The sequence below is a fragment of the Coturnix japonica genome, chromosome 12 (genome assembly GCF_001577835.2).
Source record: "Coturnix japonica isolate 7356 chromosome 12, Coturnix japonica 2.1, whole genome shotgun sequence".
NCBI classification, from domain to species: domain Eukaryota; kingdom Metazoa; phylum Chordata; class Aves; order Galliformes; family Phasianidae; genus Coturnix; species Coturnix japonica.
Window position 1 is genome coordinate 6,054,020 of NC_029527.1, and position 20,899 is coordinate 6,074,918.

Below are 20,899 nucleotides of genomic sequence, written 5' to 3' on the forward strand. Positions count from 1 at the left end.
CTGTCTATCCCCTGCAAACACATTAAAACCAGAATGGGTTTAGAATTCTGCATTTACCATATATATTCAGTTCCATAGTCCTGAAACACCAGCAGCACCTAAGCAAAGACAATAAGCAAAACCTGCTGCACATCTCTGTTCTACCACTGCACTGGTAATACAACATGAAAACAAAGCCTTGAATATTTTAAGTTATGAAATTAAATGTTTTCAAGTAAAAATAACACCATTCAGCAAGTCTTCCTTCATCAGAAAGCACTGCTACATTCTCCATACAAGTAATTTCCAACAGAAAAGACTTAACAGCAAGCAGTCTGGGCAGTGCTCAGATTGCAAGGGAATGTATTTTATACCTTAGCTTTTGCATTACTGTAACACAACATTATCTCATCTAATTAGATTTTTCCAAAACCTCTGGAAAACGAACTTGCCACATAATCTGGATGCTTGTTTATTGACTAAACGTGGTGTGCATGAACTAAACAATCTATTGTGGTAATAGTTAAGGAAGGAGCAACACTACAGCCTAATGGACTACAGAGATAGTTCTATAAAGTCATCATGTTATCTTTAGCACAACGTATATAAAATATATTAAGGAGCAAAACTTTCCAATCTTGAGCTTTACGTTTCACTCTTAAAAATGATCTTTAAAAAACAGTTCCTTTGTTAATGAACAAGCCTCTAATATTTTGTTATGTTTGTAATTTAATCTCTGTAAACTTTGAACATTACAGCAGAAAGTTACATATGTATTCTCCACTATTTATGTGGTTATTTCAGAGTAATCCTTTCCAGATTCCTAATGAAAGATGTTTTGACTCCACAGGTCTGACTTCGCTGCATTCACATTCGTGAACTGTTCAGTTTCCATCTCAGTATACAAATTTGTGAGGTACCCCAAATAACTGGATGATTATTATTATTTATTTATTTTTAGTAGATTTCCTGAGGCTTCCATTGACCTCATTTGTGATTCCAAACACTCAGCATCTACAGAATTCTTAGGTTCAAAATTAAGATATTACAGAAATAGCAGAAACACAGAAGCAGGTATTTGTGAGGGCTCTGCCTGAAATAATCGGGCCAACCATGAGGGTAAAAGCTGTGTCACAATCAGCAAGAAATCTCAACTCCCAAAACACAAGTATCCCCTTGGATCTTTTCTTGTTATGCATTATTATTTCCTAATGTTAATAAAATCTAAGAGTCAGTTGAGAACTCATATTTCTCACCCGCCACTCTCCAAAGTGCTGTACAAGACTATTCTGATACCCTCAGATATTTTTTGCCTTTACTATTTCTATTCTTCTCATTTTTTCATCATTATGCAGCAGTACATTTACAGATGATCCATCAAGAAATAAATCATAGGTTACGTTACTGTCTGTGTGTTAAAATAAATAATAATTAAAGTTTTAAAAATAAATAATAATTAAAGTTTTACACCATAATTTACTTCAGTGCCATTGCGTGAAAATAGTTATAATGCTGGACAGACTTTCAAGCATTGTAAAGTCACATAATTACTTGTTCGCAAAAGTTTACAAATTATTAATTGATTTCTCAGTGAGATAAATTAGACAAAATTAACAAATTCTAGTGTAGACACAATCATTTTTTACTTGCCTGTTTTAGTTTAATGGCATCTAAAACAGTTTTTGAAGAGCATTTTCAGGACAAAGCAAGTTATTACTTCCAGCTATCACCTACAGTGCTGGCAATTATGAAAAATTAATGAAACCTCATTATTTTCATTCCTTACTCCAGGGTCATTCAATAACTCAGTTATGGTTTTTAAACCTTGCTGTTATCCAGGCTAGGTGAGAGACTTCATCCAAGCCTTTTGTCCTTCAGTAACTTGCTGGCAGAAATAAACGCAAAATACCTCTTAATTAATTATTTTGATATTAATTTAAAGTTAATACTAATTTGCAGTTTTATCACAGGGAAACAATCCCACTAGAGATTGCTTTGTTCACCTAACAAAATATATAAATCATTCTTTTAGTAATACCAATAAATAATACAGGTAAGAACTTCTGTTTTGTGTAACACCTTCACAAATATTTGCTGTTGCTAGTGAAAGTTTGGGAGATTGTTCACTCAGTAATGTGCTGGAAAAAGTACACTTTATCTCCGCAGTTGGCAAGGCATTCTGTAAGGGAGTATGCAGAGTTGCAACAAGCTATTTACATGCATTGTCTGTCCTTCAAAGTATCAATATCTTTTTTTTTTTCCGTTTGTGCCAGGAATCAACACATGCAGAGCTTCAGATCTTGAAGGGTAGGCAAAACAACTCAGACACACAGTGCACTGAAGACAAGCAAAAGGCATTATTATTACAAAAGAGATTTCTGATTATAAAAGAGGTACTTTAGAGAGAAGTCCAGCACATTAAAATACACCAAAAAAATCTTTTTCCTTTTCAATTCATACAAATTTCACTGCTTGGGAATTATAGTTTTCTCAGAATTGTTAATAAGAACATTTAAAGATAGAGCTAATCACTCTTTAACAGTCATTTTTAGTTAGTTATTTTTTATATTAAAAAGGGAAATATATATAGCATTTTTTTAAGAACATTAGTTAACAACTGATAGTGGATCAGTTGTTATGCTACTGAACACAGTAGATAATACTTAGCTATTCAAAAAATATCTGAGTATATTCTGCTAAAATAATAAAGGAATATCAATATTCTAGCTATAAAGTATGACTCAAAAGGTCAATCTGCAACAGCTATGATTTATACTGCATACCCATCCTAGCTGCATTTGCTACATCTTGCTACAGATGCAAGAACAAGGCATGACCTCTTGCTGCTTTTTCTTTGCTAAGAATACAGATGACTGTAGAAGTGATAACAGACAGAGGACAGGAACTAGAATCATAGAGGGTTAAAGTGTCAAAGATCAACAAAACCCAGAAGACAAAGCTTTGCTTTTTCAGCTTTATGCTCTTGTGAGAGTGCCCCAAGAAGCACGTGTGAAACACTTTTGGAAACAGAAGATTTTAACCTGCTTAGAGCCACGTCACTAATAGCAAAGCCTCATACATTCAGAGAAATAGAGACAAGTTTTTATGGCTTCATAACACTAACAGCTCAGGGAAGGACTTCAACTTTCAAATAGCAAAGTTCATCCAGTCTCTTTTACAGAGACGAGAATTCTGATTTGAAAGAATTACTGAACATTGCCTCTAAAGCCAACTGAAACAGCTGTGGAAATCCAAAGGACATGCAAAATTCAGGAGACACTGGGTGATATGCAGCACTGACCACAGAAAGTGCAGTGATAGGAATGCATGTGTTACTTAACCTGAGCTGTGACTCAGAAAACCATCTCTTGAGATCCCTGACCAGTCACAGACCCAAGAACTCTTCAATATTCTTGTTTGCAATGAATCCATTTTTGGGTAACCTCTACAACTGGCAAACCAAATATATCAAGTTAGTCTTTCCATTTGGCATCCCTAAAGAATTTCTGCTAAGGCTGTTAAGTATGTTTTAAATAACTGGTAACATTCACAATAACATAATGATGTACTTACCAGTCCCAAAACTTGCTTGCTACCATTCATAATTACAGTCTTTATTTATGCAGTTTAAGACTGTCATACTGCGCAGAGATTCCAGTAAGAGGAGATTGTAAGGAAACACCAAAATACATTTACATTATTTAAAGCACCACAATGTTAAATTAAAGCAAAATATCCTGTAAAGCTCAACCAGCATGCATTCACATATTAGGAATATACAGTTAACTAATAAAATATTCGTAATTTGTGACCAACAGAGTAAAAGGAGAAGGTTTTATGCAAGTATCTAATTCTGCATTTTTTCATCGGGGGAAAAAAAAAAGTATATATATATTATATACATATGCATATATGTATCCAGGTGTTCTGGAGGTTAAATTCGTTATTTTTAGACTTTGCTAGAATGCAAACCATTCTGAAGAAAGAGTGAATAAGCTAAAGACCAAGCTTGCACGTGACACCACATTTCCAACTTCTCATGCTGAAGGGTTCAGCAGAAACAAATGAGCAAAGTAGCCCAAATTTGGAATCCCTCCAGGAGTAAGTTCTGTCTTACCATCCTGCAGTCTTTATTGTTTTCATAAATTTTATCAACTGAGTTGGTGTTAAAACCTTTGAGAAAAGAAGGATGCACAAGTGGGAGCATGTTTATCTGTTCCCAAACTCTTAAGATTTCCATTTTTCTGGCCAGCCATCCTGTGCCTTAATGATGCAGATGGTTTGTAAGCACTGCCAAGACCACTGTAAATACTCACAGTACTGTTGAGTGGCTAAAGGGTAACATTATATTGATAATGGTTTCTGAGATTTGTTATCAGCAGAAAATCTTTTGTCTGCCAGATGTACTCCTATGTGAAAATATGCCCTTTTCAAGTTGAGAACTGAAAATGACTCTCTCCAAGCAAGTCAGGAATAATTTAGAACAAACTGATTGTTCTGACTCAAACATGTGCAGGTGTTCAGTCAATCAATGCTCTGAAACAGACCCACTTGGGAATAACGATGCAATTGCAATAAAAATCCTTCTCCCTGTGCTTTGATGGGACACTTTTAAACAAAATACTGATTCCACTTCCTCTGTGAGAAAGATCTCCTGAGAGAGCTCTGCAAAATGAAGAACTGGTTTGCAGTGCTTGCGCAACTGCGCTACAAAATTGGAGAGCACTGTCAAACACTGGTTTCTTCTCCATTTTCTTATGGTAACGTTCAGCCTACAAAAGCATCCTCAGGCATCCTCCATGCAAGACCAGAATATGAAGAAGGAGAACTACATCTTAAGGAATTATTAGTGCAGTAATTCCAAAGGATACTGTAATCCTTCACCAAAATGGATGTCTAAAAGCTGAGCAGGAAGTATATTGGGTGTTCTCATCTCTATAATGCTTCTATAATTACTTATAAAATGTAAATAGGGAAAAGTTGAAACATATGTATTTAGGAAATAAATTAATGAGGAAGAACATGTATCCTAGGAGTCCAATGATACAATCTTATGATCACTTTTTTCACAGAAAAAACTGTTCCTTTGAATCCTGATACAACTCATAATTTTAAAACAAGGAATGCTGAAGTCATGAGGCTACCCTGTGTCCCAACAGTGCCTCAAGCTGTGAGACACACTCTCAATTCAGCACTGCCTGGATTTAAGATCTTTCTAAAAACTTGCTAACATTCAGAATAATAATAGTTCGCCTGTGTATTTGAAGGGTTAAAAAAAAGTTAAAACACATTTTACAATCAAGGATGAAAAAAGAAATTCTAGAAACTTGCTTTGCTTTCAAAAAAAAATGCATTTGCAACTCCTAGTCATCTTTTCAATACCTCAGTAAATGGCTACTTTATTTCTCTATTTACCACCAACTTAAAGAGAGCAAATCACCATCCCCTATTGCTGTAGAGCAGAACAAGCAGTCCTGATTTTCTCTGGAGAGTAGCATCTCTTGTCTGTACCACCAGGGGTCATGTTTGTCTGCTCCCTATACTAAATACACAGTCAAGTACTGAAAAAGTTAAGAAATTATTTTGAAACACGAATTTTATCATTTAGATCTAGATTTATAATTTGTAACAGAATAATAAATTAGCTTTTTTAAATCTTGTTGCAGTTTATTTGGGTGACGTTTTGATAGCCATCTAATGCTACTTTATTTTATCTAACAAAGTATTTTAGAAAGGATTCTCTATATATATTCATGGCACCTACATCTAAAGGTAGGACTTCATATCATAAGATCCCAACTACATAAAGCTGCGCACTGCGTGTTGCCTTGGCTTCTTCCAAAGTGCTATATGTAGCAAGCCACTCATAAGCAGAAAAGCTTCTCAGTAAACTAAGTACTACTAGTCTTTCTGGAAATGCAGCAGGGCACAGAACATAACTTGTGATATTCTCCTCTGCCCACCTTCCAGGTTCCGATCACATTGTGACAGTGTAAAGTCTTTTCTGCAGCCAAGGTAAGGGAGAACACTTACTACAGTGGAACTCCATTCAAAAGAATGGATGCCATCTTAGCTTGCTCTTTTATTTTTAAAAAACTGAAGTAAATTGCAATTTTGGCTTAAAAACTGGGGCTGAATTCCACTAATGCATCCAGATATAATTCCTGACTTTGTTTTGTAGAGTAAGAAATGCAATTAAGCTCTCTGCTTGCTTTGATTCTTATCTGCAGCTGTTTTAACTGCAGTCTGTCTACAGACTGAATACAATTCCTGTGTCGTACTATCAGCTGCAAATGAAGGTATTACTCTTCTTAGTCCATCCCATCACTGTAAATTGAGCTGTGACAAATAGATAGGGCACGATCATCTGCAGAAGGGATGAAAGCCAGAATAAAATCCAATCCTCATTCAAGAGTGCCATCCAGTGTCTAAAATAAGTCAACGTACCTTATGTGAATAACGTGAACAGATGAAGCCAAGCACAGGCTCATTCTCCAATAAATAGTTTTTCCTTATTTTTAGAGGAGATCTTACATTTCAAACTGTAGAATGACAAAGCTTTTCATCTACGACGGGCTCATCTTGCTGCAGATTACTGCAGCTCACCTGAAGATCACAGCAATTCATAGAATATTTTGTCAATGACAAGTTCAATTAAGATGTCAGTGAACTCCAGTGCTGATGTATTTTTATGTACTGGGAAATCTGTATCATCATAAACTTCACAGTGCATATACATGAAAACATACATCTGCAGAAGTCTGACTTCAGAGAAAAGAAAGTCTATGGAACTGAACTAGAGTGTCTGGGACAAGTATGGGATAGAAAAGAAATACAATGCATTTAACATTGCCATAATGAAGTATAGATAGAGCTGAATTATCCCAGTTACTCCTAGAAAGCTGTATTCATGGAGGATGGTTTGCAACAAGCAGAGGAGAACTGAAGTGTGTGACTAACACAGGTCCTGATGCTGTACTGTTTTATACAGTGTTCCCTGGTACTACTCATAAGCATGCATACTGTTGCACTGAGATTTTAATGAGATCAGGCCTATCAATTTTCCCATTGTAATTCGAAACACCAACATTAGGACTATCCAGATGATAATGTTTCATGGTTCATGAATTGTAAAGAAACTGCAATATTCCAATGGATAGTTTACACAAGCATCTTGAAAAGAATACAACAGCAGATTCAGAAATCAATACAAAAATCAGTCCATACAGTACTCCTGACTCCCAAGGTTTATGATCTGCAGTCATATAATAACTGCTAACTTAAAGGAGAGAACTTTATATTTTTTTATTTGCTTGAATTTTTATTCTTTACTCTTAGATTATCATGAATGTGTTTTTCATAGCATGATTATTTGAGGGAAGAGGGTTGTTTGGATTTCATCTATTTTTTGCCCATAATTATTATTTCCATAGTTTATCTAGGAAACCACAGTACAAATAAACTTAGTATCGAACCCTGTGAAAATTCAGCTGAATAATAAAAGAGCAAGTAGAGAAGTAATAGAGTTGATGGGAAGTTATCATTCTCTTAATTTATAATCTTTGGAAGGTTTTACAATGTGGATTTTTGTGTTAAATACTGAGCGAAAGAAAAATACATTATTAAAAAAAAACTAAGATCCACATTTTTGTAAATAAATTTATGCTTAGGGAGATGAAAGATGTCAAGAATCAAACCTGATAAAAGCAATGTGACCAAAGAAATACATAATTGTTAATTATCTATAAATCAATGAAAATAATGCATTCTGCAACTGCAAATTTTTAAAGGAAAGCATGGAAAGCACATTCGCTTCTGTAAGATGTCCTTTTACTTTAGCTTGAGCTAACCCCACTTGGAACACTCATTTAAAGCAAATTAGGAATCAGATTGCCAACATATAAGAGCAATGGCAGCATAAGAATATTTTTAATAGGACTGTAGATAGAACTGAGGGACACACCACTAAGAACCTATTTGCAACTACCAAGAACAGCAGCAGAAAATCAAGTAAGCATTTTTCTGTAGATCAATTAATAATTATTTTTCTTCTTCTAATTATATTAGTGGAACATGGACTGTGTGAAAATCTTCCAATATCATGTCTAGAATGGAACACAAACTATTTTAAAAAAATAATAATTGAACATCAATAATAATTGAACTTTCTTCTGATCCATGTCACAAAGCACTTTTCCAAAGTCTAGATTCTTTCAAATCTGATCCCCTCCACTGCAACCCACTCAACTAATCCCATTGACCTTGTTGGGATGACTTATGGAAAAAATAGTATTTGGATCTAAGTACTTACAAAGTTTTCAAGTTCTGGAAAATGTGTTCACACTCTTCTCAATTTTGTGTTTCATGCTTTTTCTCACTTTCTAGAACAATTTCTTTAATTGCTTCTCAAACATCACCATTCATTTCAAACTCATGCTTTTCTCATTCTAGATTCCAAACTAGTGGTGATGTTGTTGTGGAGAGTAAAACCTGTCCTAACTGAAAAAAACTCATATGTAAGTAAAAAGCTTTCTATTGGATTTTTAAGAACTACTGCAACAACCAAGCGCCCCAGTGATAATATTATGGGCAATAGCAAAACCCAAACGGGCTACCTTAGGAATAGTATTTGTTCTCTAGAGCATAATCAGTTTCTGCCTACTTTTTCTTGCCTGGTGTGACTGCCAAGTCCTTTTGTATACCTAAGAAGTCACCTTAAAACACATATCAATATTGTGATAGGAAATGATTGTCTTTATAACTACTGATTAGTTTAATATTTTGTGCTGAATCAGGAGAAATAAAAGGAAAGCGGCACTAATGAACCTAATAAAAACACTCAGACTAGAATGGTTGTTAATCTGCATAACTAACTACAGGGAAGAAATGTTTGGTGTCGGTAAAGCATTTCCTTAGTAAATTACTACTGGCTCCAGTGTAAGACATTTACAGTAAACACCAAAAGTCTGCAAGGCATCTGTTCTACTCACAGTGGAAGAAAGAACTTTACTCCATTAATAACTTTAAAAACATGCAATAAGTAATTCATGATGGCAGTTCAAATCCTATCATCAACCATCATTATTTGACCAAGCTGAGTTCAAAGATAGAGCAAGTTTTAAAAAACCCTTGAAAGCTTAAAAGTGCACTTTAAATTATAATAAAGCTGTGTTCTTCTTCCTAAGTGTAGAAAGAAAAGACCATAGCTTTAAACCACGTACAATGTTATTTTAAGAATACATGCAAGATAAGAGTTAAAATGTATATATAAAATCCTATATGATCTCAGATTCCATTTTAGTGAATTTGTATGTTATATAGAGAAGGCATGTGTAATCTATGCGTATGTATATATAATAAAATACTTGCTGGAATTTTAACATTTGACTTTACTAGAGATTTAGTGGGACTTTGCCTAAGGCAAGTTTTTAATAGCAATAATAAAAAAATACTTAATGGTACTTAGGGTAAATAATGTGTGGTCACTATGTTTAAAAAAAAGTAATACCAAACATCTGTGCTAGATTTCCACATGATAAAATCACCAGATTACCTTCAGTACTCCCAAAACTATAGAGAAAAAAAATGTTTATCTCAAATCCTGGAAAATATATTTGATAATCAATGTGAGTAGTAAAAGGCAGGCATTTTTAACGACAGGAATGTATGTTTAGTGATATACATTATACTTATTTCTGAACATAAGAACACAATGGTATGACATCATGGCTTCAAGACAGATTTCCTTTTCACCTGTTAACATACAAACAGGGAAATTCCCAGGCCCAAGAATGGCCCTCTACTTACATTTGTGTATTCGCAAAGGCTACTTTGCAACCTGAAGAACACAATTTCCTTAGCAAACATATAGTATATCATTTTCTCTCATAAAATAACAATAAAATCCAGCTATCATAGGAAAAGGCTAATAAAAATATTTCTGGGCATTCAATGAGCTAAATTTCTTACAGGCAAAAGATTCAGTCTAACTCAATGAAGGGAGAGTGAGCACAGACTACACAGATGCCCTCAGAAACCATGGAGAGGAGCTCCATAATCTCTCCTTAGCAGGCTGTATCTTCAAAACTGAAGCTAAAACGCAAGCATGTACTTCATGCTATTCAATCAGATTATTGTCTTTTGCTTTGTGATAAGCAACTAACGAAAGTTTTGCTATAACTAGCACAAGTCATGGAATCTAGCTATTCTTGTGAAAACGTATTGCCTGTATAACAAATTCCTTAATATGCAGAAAGGAATGCATTCATTTTTTTTGCATAGCTTTTTTCCCCAGTACGTGTGTTTTAATGAACCTCACCAACACAGACATTCTTTGTGATTCCTGTAAGAGAAGAGCAGGATTCCAACTTCACCTGAACTTTCCTCCTGTGTAATAAGGTTCAGATTTGCCATTCCTAGTGCTCTCAAAGAGAACTTGAGTAAACACAATCAGAAGCTCACCACTGTGAAACAAAGTCTGACAGTGCAGTAGAGCGTACGCTGCAGAAAGGTATGGTCTATGAGGAGCAAGTGGTTAACATCCCCAAACCACCCCAAAATCGACTGTTTTATATTCCAGAGGTATATTCCTATGCCTCTATTACACTAGCTATTTCTGTCTCTCTTCTCTCCAGTATCTCCAAGAAATATAATCTATAGTCTGGAGAAATTCCACATTTTGTGAGGCAACTACGTTAACTTCTACAGCTATTCATGGGAAAGAAAAAGAAACAAAGTTTGTTTTTTTCCCCCTATTTTTCCACTTAAATCTTGGATAACTTCATGTTATTTTGAATCAAGACAGTAGAATATTGGTTTCTGGTAACGTGCATACTTCACATGCAGTAATAACAGCAACTTGTAAAAGCAATAATGGCAAAGCTAATTAAAAATTAATTTTCAGGATCTGATCAAACATTAAGTTACACAGGACAATGTAGTAGTTTTTCAGAAATATACTCAACACGAGCTCAACACTGTAACCTGTAAAAAATACAGAAATCAGAATATTTTAGTCAAAATTCTCCAAAATATATTTTGTTAAAGACAGGTAAACATGAACAAAATTTGGTGCTGGACATATACTAAATTCTTAATCATTCCTCAGTGGGATTGAAAAAGCTTCCAAGTTTTGATTCACTGTCAAACCATTCTCAGGGAAGTAGAGGGAAAATATGGTCATTTACAGCCAGGTTGAAAACCTGAAACCTCTTGTTGAAAAATGGAAACCACTAAGGACACTACTGCAAAAGATTCAGCACAGTAATTCCTAATTTATCAGGCTCAGAAACTGTACTCTGAAGGATAGAGACTGCATGCATTAACAGCAATTCTAGTAAACACAGCAGAAAACAAAGACTCACTGCACTACACAAAAATCAAAAGTGGAATATTCTGTTTTTTAACAAATGGATAAAACTAGATACTGAATATCTGATATTCCTTTAAATTGTGCAGACAACTCCCAGTCGCAATACAGCAAAAGGCAAATAAATAAAAATCAATAACTACAGCCTGCCTCAGGAGCAAAGCTGGAGAGAGAATTTCACACAAAGCTTTGGAAATTCTTAGCCAAAATCCCCAAATCAGTAGATAGTTCCCCAAAGCTGACACAGAGATTCTGACCAGCAAACTGTAAATTTTAAACCTTGATAAGTCTCAAAGGCGTATCAGCATGCCACAAGCAGAAACTCCAGCAAGCCCCTCTGAACGTTTGCTCTAGAGGAAAGATAATTACTTTATCCTCAATAAAAATTCAGAGAGAAACAATTTTTTTCCTGGTTCCTGAGAGCAACCCAGTGGGAACTATGAGATATCTTGTCCACTTTCCATGCTCTATTTAGTCCTATTTCTTTAACTGCTCTTAGAAGGCCATTCCAGAGCTTGACTACTCTGCAAATTAAAAAACCTTCTTCAAATTTCTGCTTTATTCATGTCCAAGATGTGCCTGAATTAGTAATCAAAAATATAAGTAATAATGATGCTATAAGTAAGGCACAATCATAGAACAAAAAACAGTTGACAGCAGGTCATCCACACTTGAAACAAACTGTATTTCTCTGAAACCAGCAGATTTAATTCCAGAAATACATTTGAAGCACTTCTTCCACAACCCTTTTTATAATATAGTATCATTAATTCACTTATGCAGTTTCTTTCAGAATCCACTGATTCCATTAAGTGGTGGCATCGCTTTTTAATGAATGTTCTGCCTGAGAAAAGATTCACAAGGATTCACATCTTCACTAAAAAACTTCAAATGTATGTTTGTGCCCTGCAAATTTTCCAGTGTTCCCAAGCTTGAGCAGTGCTTCTGGTACAACTGAGGCCTCAATACGTATTTCTTTTTCTTCCTTTTAATCTGAAATCTAAAATAAATCACTGGGTTTTAAGAATTCCTTTTTACTAACAAAATAGCTTTAACCTTAAACAGTTCATCCACGGGGGAAAAAAAGTTCTATAGATGTAAATAGCTATTCTTTATTCAAGAACCAATAATAGTCTTCTGTGTTCTAGTACTGATTTTATTCATGCTTTGACTTATCAGGCAAATCAGTGCTTTTACCAGACTAGTAGTTCAACCAGACTACACTGCTCCTGAATTTCTAAGGAAATAGAACTGGATGTCCTGATTCTCCTCACTGTGGGTAGCTTGTACTCTACCTCTGCAGTTGTCACCTTTCTCAGTGGGAAGCAACAAGGTCTCTCTCTGAGGAAGACACACGGTCTCATTTCCCTGTCACCAGCTTCAGAGGCTGCTAGGATGAAGAAGGTCACACGGGCTTGAAAAGTGGGCAGATTTTCTTTCAGTTGCACTTCTCCCAAATCTAGTTTCAAAATTAATCAGCAAGTAATGTGGGCAGCTGATGCAGGTGGGCTGGGGGCCAGCATCTAAATACAGTGATGTTCTGTTGTGTACCCCAGCAGAAAATAAATTAGATAAAGTCTGAGTACAGTAGGCAAAATGTTTGAAAACACTTATTTGAAACACAAGAGGTATAAAAGCAAAGTTCCCTATGTACTCGTGGCAAGTCATTTTATAGCAATAAAAGGTGCTAAGTGTCTCTTCAATAATTCTAATCATCTTGATTTGCTAAACATGGATTTGTCAAAATACAAGAAATCTAGATTGCATGCAAAGCAACAATGTCAAAGACAACAAGCCCCAAATGGCACAATTACTTTTTTTCCATAATTTCTCAGTCCACTTGTTTATTAATTTTGATTTTAAATAGGTGCATCTTCTTCTAGGAAACAATGAAAGCAGAAAAGGAAAACACTCAGACACTTATTTCCAGACCTGCAGCAAATACATTAGCAATATCTTTTAAAGAAATAAATAATGAGTTTTCCTTACCTCTCTAAGATGTATGTTTTCCTTCTCCTTCTGGTCTAATATCACTTCTAAATGATTAACCTGAGATTCAGCTTCTGCCATCCTTCGAGTTCTCTCATTGTCATCTTCCATTCCTTTTGAGGGCAAACCTTTACTCTGCAACATTTCCAGAAGCTTTTTTATTGATTCATCTCTAGCATTTAGTGTTTGTTTTTGTGTTTCAATCCTTAGCTCCATTTCTTCTAGAGTTTTTCTTAACAGGAAAAGCTCTTTAGCTTGCCTATCATGTTCTGCTTGAAGTCTTCGAAAATTCTCCTCTGTTAGCTCAATCGTAAAATGCTCAGCACCTCGGTTTCCACTTTCTTGCTGCAGAAGATGATTAAGATCTCTCTGGGTTCTAAGCTCATCTTGAAGTGCCTGGATTGTCATTTGCAGATGCTACAACACCAAAAATAAATAAATAAATAGATTTAGAATCTGAATGTATAATTTGACTTTGATTAAACTTTCGTTGTATGCTTTTATAAAAAATCATTAATAATGAAAGTATACTAAATGACCTTAAAAAAGAAAAATCACAAATGCATGTGACAGTGTTTATAATGACATCCTTCAAGTGCTTCTAGAGAAAATAGATGACAACACACACAGTGTCAACTACAGATAAAATGAAGAACAAAGAAAAACAACAGACCCAAACACAAGGCAGTGACACGTCCATTTGTACAGTCAATATGTGCCTATAAAGTTGAAAGACTCAGTATTCCATGTTTTCTAAATTACTTCATAGACCACAGGTGGTTCTGCCCTGCATGGTGCTCAGCAGATTAGTTATGAAGTCAATCAAAGCACTCCCTGTAACTCTGAAGGGATCTTGGTAGGCAGTGAGGGGGGAGCATTTGATTGGTTTTGTTTTTTTCTTTTGGCAACTAAAGCCATGAATGTTTTAGTAAACAGGATTACTGTATCTCTAATGAACAAACAGGAAAAACACAGTAAGCAATATTGAATTTTGGGGGAAAAAAAAGAAAAAAATAAAAAAAAAAAAAAAAAAAAAGACGGCAAATAGTAGACAAACCTTTGTTCTCCTGGCATCCAAAAACTGAACAGCATGGTAAATGAAAAATGAAGCAAAATCAACATAAAGGTCAGATGCAAGCAAAGGAGATTCAACAGAAAGAACTGAATTCAACAAAAAGTATCTTCAACAGAAAAAATAACTTTATTGAGATATACAAAACAGCACCAACAACTTCACAATACTCAAATATACAAACCAAAGCTCAAGACAGACTTTACTCAATAGATATGACACAGAAAAAAAAAAATAGAAAAAAAAACCATACAAACTAATTAATCCCACAATGAATAATAATAATACTCCTATTACATCTCACTGTGCTTTCATACTTATCTTTCACACAGTATCTTGTCCTACATTGCTTGTATTACAGTTGAGTACAGCGTTGTTCAAGAGAAATCTCTCACTCCATATTCAACACAATGAAAAATAAAATGATTTTGTTCATATCAAACTTGAATCACAGATAATTATCCTAACTTATGATAACAGCATGTTTAATATCTGAAAATGTTTGTCTCCTTGTTTTTTCTTTTTTATTTGCTAATATAATATATCAAATGCATAGAAATACGAGTTCCTGAAAAGCCATATCATATCAATACGATTTAGATGACTTCAAATTTGTGGCACCAGACGTGGGTTTGGTTTTTTGTTTTTTGGTGGGTTTTTTTTTTGCATTAATGAATATTCTGCAACTCCGCACTTCAATTAAACAGTAATTCATTAACACCTGAAGTCAGTATGAGAGGCTTCTTTAGTTGCTTGATAACACCTTCATTTTGAGAATTATTCCTACATCTGTCAGTATGTAATAAACTCAATTTAAACAGAAAGAAAAAAAAATCTGAAATCACATCTCTTAGCAGTCACTTTAAAAGGATAAAAAGTTTGGGCTGCAGTGAAATTCTGTAGTCTGAATCTGTTCTACAATTAAATGGCAATGCTTTTATAGCTGTTCAGAGCTTAAATCTCTTAATGTTTGTATCTCATTAGGCACGCACTCAGTTGAGAACATGCAAATGTAGTCTACTCATTTACAGCCCTACTTATTACTAATGGTAATTCTCACCATTTCTTAAAATCTCAGTATGTTTTGAATTATTTAGATAAGTTGAAAAGTTCCCAATGAACTTAATTTCAAAGTTGTTCTAGATGTAGCAATTTCCTACTTTAAATCCATTACTGTACTGTTTATGATCCTGAGAATGACAGATTTAGCACAGAAATCCAAGTGTTCAAAATGCTCAAAAAAATAGAGAAATATCATGCAACGATATTTATGAATGAACGAATTAACAAAGAGATGGGAAGGCAGAGACAGAGACAAATGCTGCAGAGTAAACAAGACCAAACTTCGTTCTTTCCAAATGCCTTTTGACAGTACTGACACAATATTTATAGATCATCTCCGACAGTTAATATAGCAGTTACACAGTGCTTCTAGGCTAAACAAGAGTTTGCTTTAGGAATATAGACACTGCTCTAAGTCCTGCGTAGTTTTGCAAAACTGAAAGTTGGAGAGAAACATAAATTTTTCAGATGAGTAATTACAGAAAGAAATAAATGTTACTAATTTAAATTAATCATAAATTTTAAAAATAAATTAAAAAAAAAATAATAACCTCCTTCAAAAGGTCCAAAAGGAGAAAAATAAAATCACTTGGCATTTTCAAATTAAATGTTTTGATTTTAAAGCTTTTTCATGCCATATTTAATTATATATTTTTTTAATTGAGATAGATATTTGAATTGAATTTTCTCCTTTTAATGGAAAATAAAATAATTCAAAAAATTTCTCTTTTACTTTATTTTGAGCACAGTCTCCACATCAGCTGGAGTTTCAGTCCCAAGTCATTTATTTTAAGAATGAAACTCATATCTTTTCATTCTTTGCAAAAGAATGACTGCCTGATGTAACACACCTCTAAAAACCTGTGGAGAGAGCCAGTACTTTGCATAAGCATAGTAAAGTAAACCCTCTGCACTGCACAATTATCTCACTACTACGCAGCAGAGATATTCAGTAACTACTCGTATAGTCTATAAAAATTCAAAAGAGAAGACTTTTTTCCTCCTCCGATCTGTATGATTTAAAATAGCTTTTTCTAACATTACATTAGACAATACTTACTCCTTGATGCTAAAAACTACTTATAAGATAATGCTTTCCCGAGTTTAGCAATCTCTGTATGCCACTGTCAAAAAGATTATAGCTAAATCAAAGGACATCCATTTGTAAAATATCTCAAATATTTATAAACAGTAATAAAAGGGAAATTAAATTGCTAACGATAAATCTTCAGAACGTCAATTGTAAAAGCAAAAACTCTTAGATCAACAAACAAATTATTAGAAATCAGAACTCAAAATAGCAATTCTGGCAAGATAAACCAGTCATAACTTCCCTTTCTGTCCCACAGCAACCTATGCATGGTGCTCTCACGTTCCACCCATAAACACATTTGTTGCTGAACACAGCAGTTGTTGTGTCTGCTTCTCTGTAACTATGTTAAGCCAAGAGCCTCAACCGCAGCAGGCTGCTGCTACCTTCTTAGTCCTTCAAGACTCAGAAATCTTTGAACACGATGGCCCAGATTTAGATTTGTGCTGGCACAGATTTTGGTATCTGCAGCTTGCTAAGAAGGGGAGAGAACACATGTTGCGAGGGTGGAAAGGTACTGAATAATTAATTGTAGCAGGGGAGGAATGTGGGAGTGCTGTGAATATCTGTCACGCTGCTTTTAGTATATAGGCAGGACTTCGTGGGATTTGAAAAGACACACAAGATCTATCACACTTTTCATAATTTCTATTAAAAACAGACCAGATGACAAGGGCTTAAAGAAAGATTCCAGGCTTCTATGGAACATATAAATAGCTCTCACAGAACTTTTGTGATCTTCCCCTACAGCCCAACTCCAAGAGGCGATCCATGGAACTGCACAGGAGGTTCCCATTAACCTTTTTTTCAATTAAGCACAGTGCAGGTTTCCACAGTTTGCCCCCATAATTTGAAACAGAACTATGAAGAGGAATTAGCAACCCCTGCTTGGTTGCCTGGCTTCCAACTTTTGCTCTACATGTGAACGTTAACCTATGGAAAGGAGCTATTCACAGACAGATCACCTTCAGAGAACCATCCTGCCACACCACACCCTGGATCAGAGCACAAAAGCATTTCTGAGCATCTCAAAGCCTTAGAGATACGGTAAACACTGGAGAAAAAAGGATACTGTAAAGAGATTGACCAATTTAAAATAATTATCTACAGGCATACAGAAATTCTATTTTACATCACCACCCTGGCACCAAAAGTGAAGAATCTATTGAAAACTGTTGAGAAAATTAAACCAAATCATTTATTATTATTTAATTAATTAATTAATTTTAAAATAATAATGACAAATAAACTGACACTAACTTGGAAGGAAGCAACAAATTCTGTGTAAGGTAAGGTAAAGGTAGAAAGGAATCATAGTTGGGGTTGTCTAGACTGGGAAAGCCAGCCAGAAGGATTTGGTGGCAGAAACTAAGTGTCATAGGTTATTATCAAGTGATAGACTTAGAAAGTGTGCCATAAGTGATTTACTACTCATTTCCTCTAATATCATTATAATCTAACCAGTTTATTCCACAGACAATAATCACTCAAAATTTGGAAATGAGCAGTGAGGAATTCTGAATGTGTTTCTCCTCTATATGGTTCAGTACAGCACTACAGCTAAAGTGGTCAATGTCAAGGTCACCCAGTATAGGCAAAACAACTATTTCTGTAGCCATTCAAGATGATTCACTGCTTTGATGCTTCACCTGAACAGAGTGACAGGTAGCAGTATTTTTCCTCTACTTCAAGCCACTGTATTTTGGCTTCTGTCTCTCACTGTTCCATTTTCAGTTACTGATTATCCTGTTTCTTTCCCACTCTGTTTAAAAAGGTAAAATGTATTAGGCATTTTCTTATACAACTACTGATGTAAAGCCATGTAAGATAAGGAAAAAATGACTACTGTCAAAACTGTCTCTGTCCTCTCAACGCCACGGCATCAATGTGGTTGTGATAGACAAACAGCCTTCTAAAGTGTAAAACAACTGAGAGCAGAACCCTGCAAGTTTGGAGATAATAATCTAGGCAATAAAGCAGTTCCAGGCAAAAAGCAATCTCACGCTGCAGCGTAGGATGTGGATGCAGGTGGCAAGGTGGATACATGACAAAAACTTCCAGAAGCTGTATCAAAAAATCTTTCTGCTTCCAGCAGTTTTCTTCCCTCCCCTTCCTTTTATTAGTACACACCAAAATAAAAAGAGCTTTTGACAGTTTTATTATCTGTTATAGACTTTTGAAAGCCATATCTAACAGTATTTTACAAAATTTATTTTCTGAACTTAGGATGACTAAGCAGTTTCTGCAGCTAAATTTTTGAGGGAATGGGATACATTATTAAGCAGTCTTGCATGATCATATTTTCTCTATTACACACAACAGAGGGTATTATAGTAACTACAGTTTATTCCCTGTGTCATGGGACAAAGGCTGGATTGGCTCATACACTCCAGTCTCTGGCAGTGGCAAATGCCTAATGATACAGAAAGCAGTGAAAACACAGTTGTAGCTACACAACAGGATTCGTAACTTAGGAGAAATAGCAACAACATATATGGTTGACTTTTTGGTTTTTATTTGCTAAATAAAGATTCTTACTTTATAAGCACCTCTATAAGGCACCCCTGAGGAAAACAGCTTATAAAAGAAAGATTCAACATCTAAGGAATCATAGAAGGTTCAAACTTCACACAAAAATGCATCCTCAGCACTGAAATTTCTGGAGCTGCAACAGATGTGAGACAATTTATGTATAACAGTCTGCTGGCACTCTGTGTTCAAAAGGGCAGATTCTTGTTTGTTTGCTTTCCTTAATTTTTCTTTCTTTGCCCACTTTTAGATTTGGTGTCTTGTCAAACTTGATAAAGGCTTGCTCTTAATACCATGCTTTGTAGGCTAAATAAGGAACCTTATCATGTATATTAGACATCTGCATTCCATAATATAGACCTTGTATTTAATCTGATCTAAACTATTAGGCTTTTTGACTATTCAGTCAGCTTTTCTTGGTGATTTCCCACAAATATTTTAATGAAAAACAACACTGGAAGGAAAGCATCACCTAAGAACTTGGTATAATTGTACAAAAACATATCTCAGTTTATTACTGAGGGCTAACTGCAGGCAAAAACATTTTAGTATTGCAAATTTCAGAGTAGTTTTGCACCAGATTCTTTAAGCACAATCTGTAAACCCATTTCTTCCCCCATTCCTCAATTTGCTATGGGCTTAGATGTCATTTTTCATTATTTCCCTTGCTTTGCTGTTTGCCCTAAGTAGGCCTGCCATTACAGATCGACTTTCTCATTCTGCCAAAACATATTTCTTCACAGTATTATGAAGCATTGACTGTACTGCAACTCTAAAGCATCAAAAATCATTCGTTAGAAACAGTCTTTATGTCTGAAATCTCTCTCTCTCTCTCTAGTCCCTTCCTCCTCTTCTCTACTACATTTTTCCTGTTTAGCCAATGCTTTCTGTGGTGAGCATTTTTATTTCAGATCTTTAAGTTCACCTTGCCCCTAAAATCCAACTTCTTATATATATATATATATATGCATATATATATATATATATATGATTTTTTTTAAGAAAATCAATTGAATACTTTTCAATGAAGAATTTATCCAGTGGGGGATTTCTGACATTTATCTAATAATTCTATCTTGTTTCTAAGCAGCTTTACCAAAGCCCAAATACAGCCTTCTCTTCATGCAGATATCGAACAGTTGACTTATGTCCACGATTGGTTATTGAAATGTAGTTATTTTGTACCTTGTGTAAGAAACAAAATAAACCTTACTTTGCTAACAAGAAAATCAAACAAGCTTGACCTTTATTCTCTTAATTTCATCTGGCCTACATCATGGTTAATATTCAAAGTTACAACTAAGATCATTCTCATTATCTTTTGGGCACTTTTTCTGGAGTTTCCATTCTCACATTTTCACCTAAGAAAACAAGCAGCACACTTCTGTGGTCTTTCACTGCTTTGCAGTGTGAGGCATTAATCAGCTCTCATCTGCATGGCTTCGAATAAGCCTGAGGCATGCAGTTTCTCAGAAAGCTTTGACTTGTTGCTTAAGTAGACAATTTGTTTTAAGTCAATCAACTTGTTTTTGAGCCTGGAAAATCTAACACAAAATACTTTAGATTGCCAACAATTATGAATTCCACTAAACCATTCCCTAAAGAAAAATGTTAAGTACCTTCTAATAAACTATTTGAGGAAAATGATTCAAGTCTCCGAAAACAACCTCTTTTTGCAATATAGATTGACAGCACATTAACGATGCAAAAAGGCAATAGTTTATTACTATTGCATAACAAAAATATTAGAAGAAAATACAGCAGGAATGGCAATCCAGAATACTGTTGAATTATGAATATGAGCAGTTGA

The 20,899-nt window shown here is 34.8% G+C and overlaps 1 protein-coding gene across 15 annotated transcripts in view; it reads right to left on the reverse strand.

Annotated features, from left to right (window-relative positions):
- ERC2 (ELKS/RAB6-interacting/CAST family member 2) overlaps positions 1-20,899 on the reverse strand; it is a 369,824-nt gene that overhangs the window by 311,632 nt on the left and 37,293 nt on the right. For 11 of the 15 annotated variants that reach the window (XR_001557961.2, XR_001557970.2, XR_001557967.2 and 8 more), the window contains exons 3-4: positions 14,394-14,417; positions 13,337-13,753 (exon numbers count right to left, since the gene is read on the reverse strand). Coding sequence is in view for 2 of the 15 variants with exons in the window: in XM_032447283.1 (XP_032303174.1) it covers positions 13,337-13,753; positions 14,394-14,417 (441 nt within the window). In the remaining 13 variants the exon portion in view is untranslated. The remainder of the gene's footprint in view (positions 1-13,336; positions 13,754-14,393; positions 14,418-20,899) is intronic. The other 4 variants (XR_001557969.2, XR_001557962.2, XR_001557965.2 and 1 more) reach the window with 1 other exon arrangement.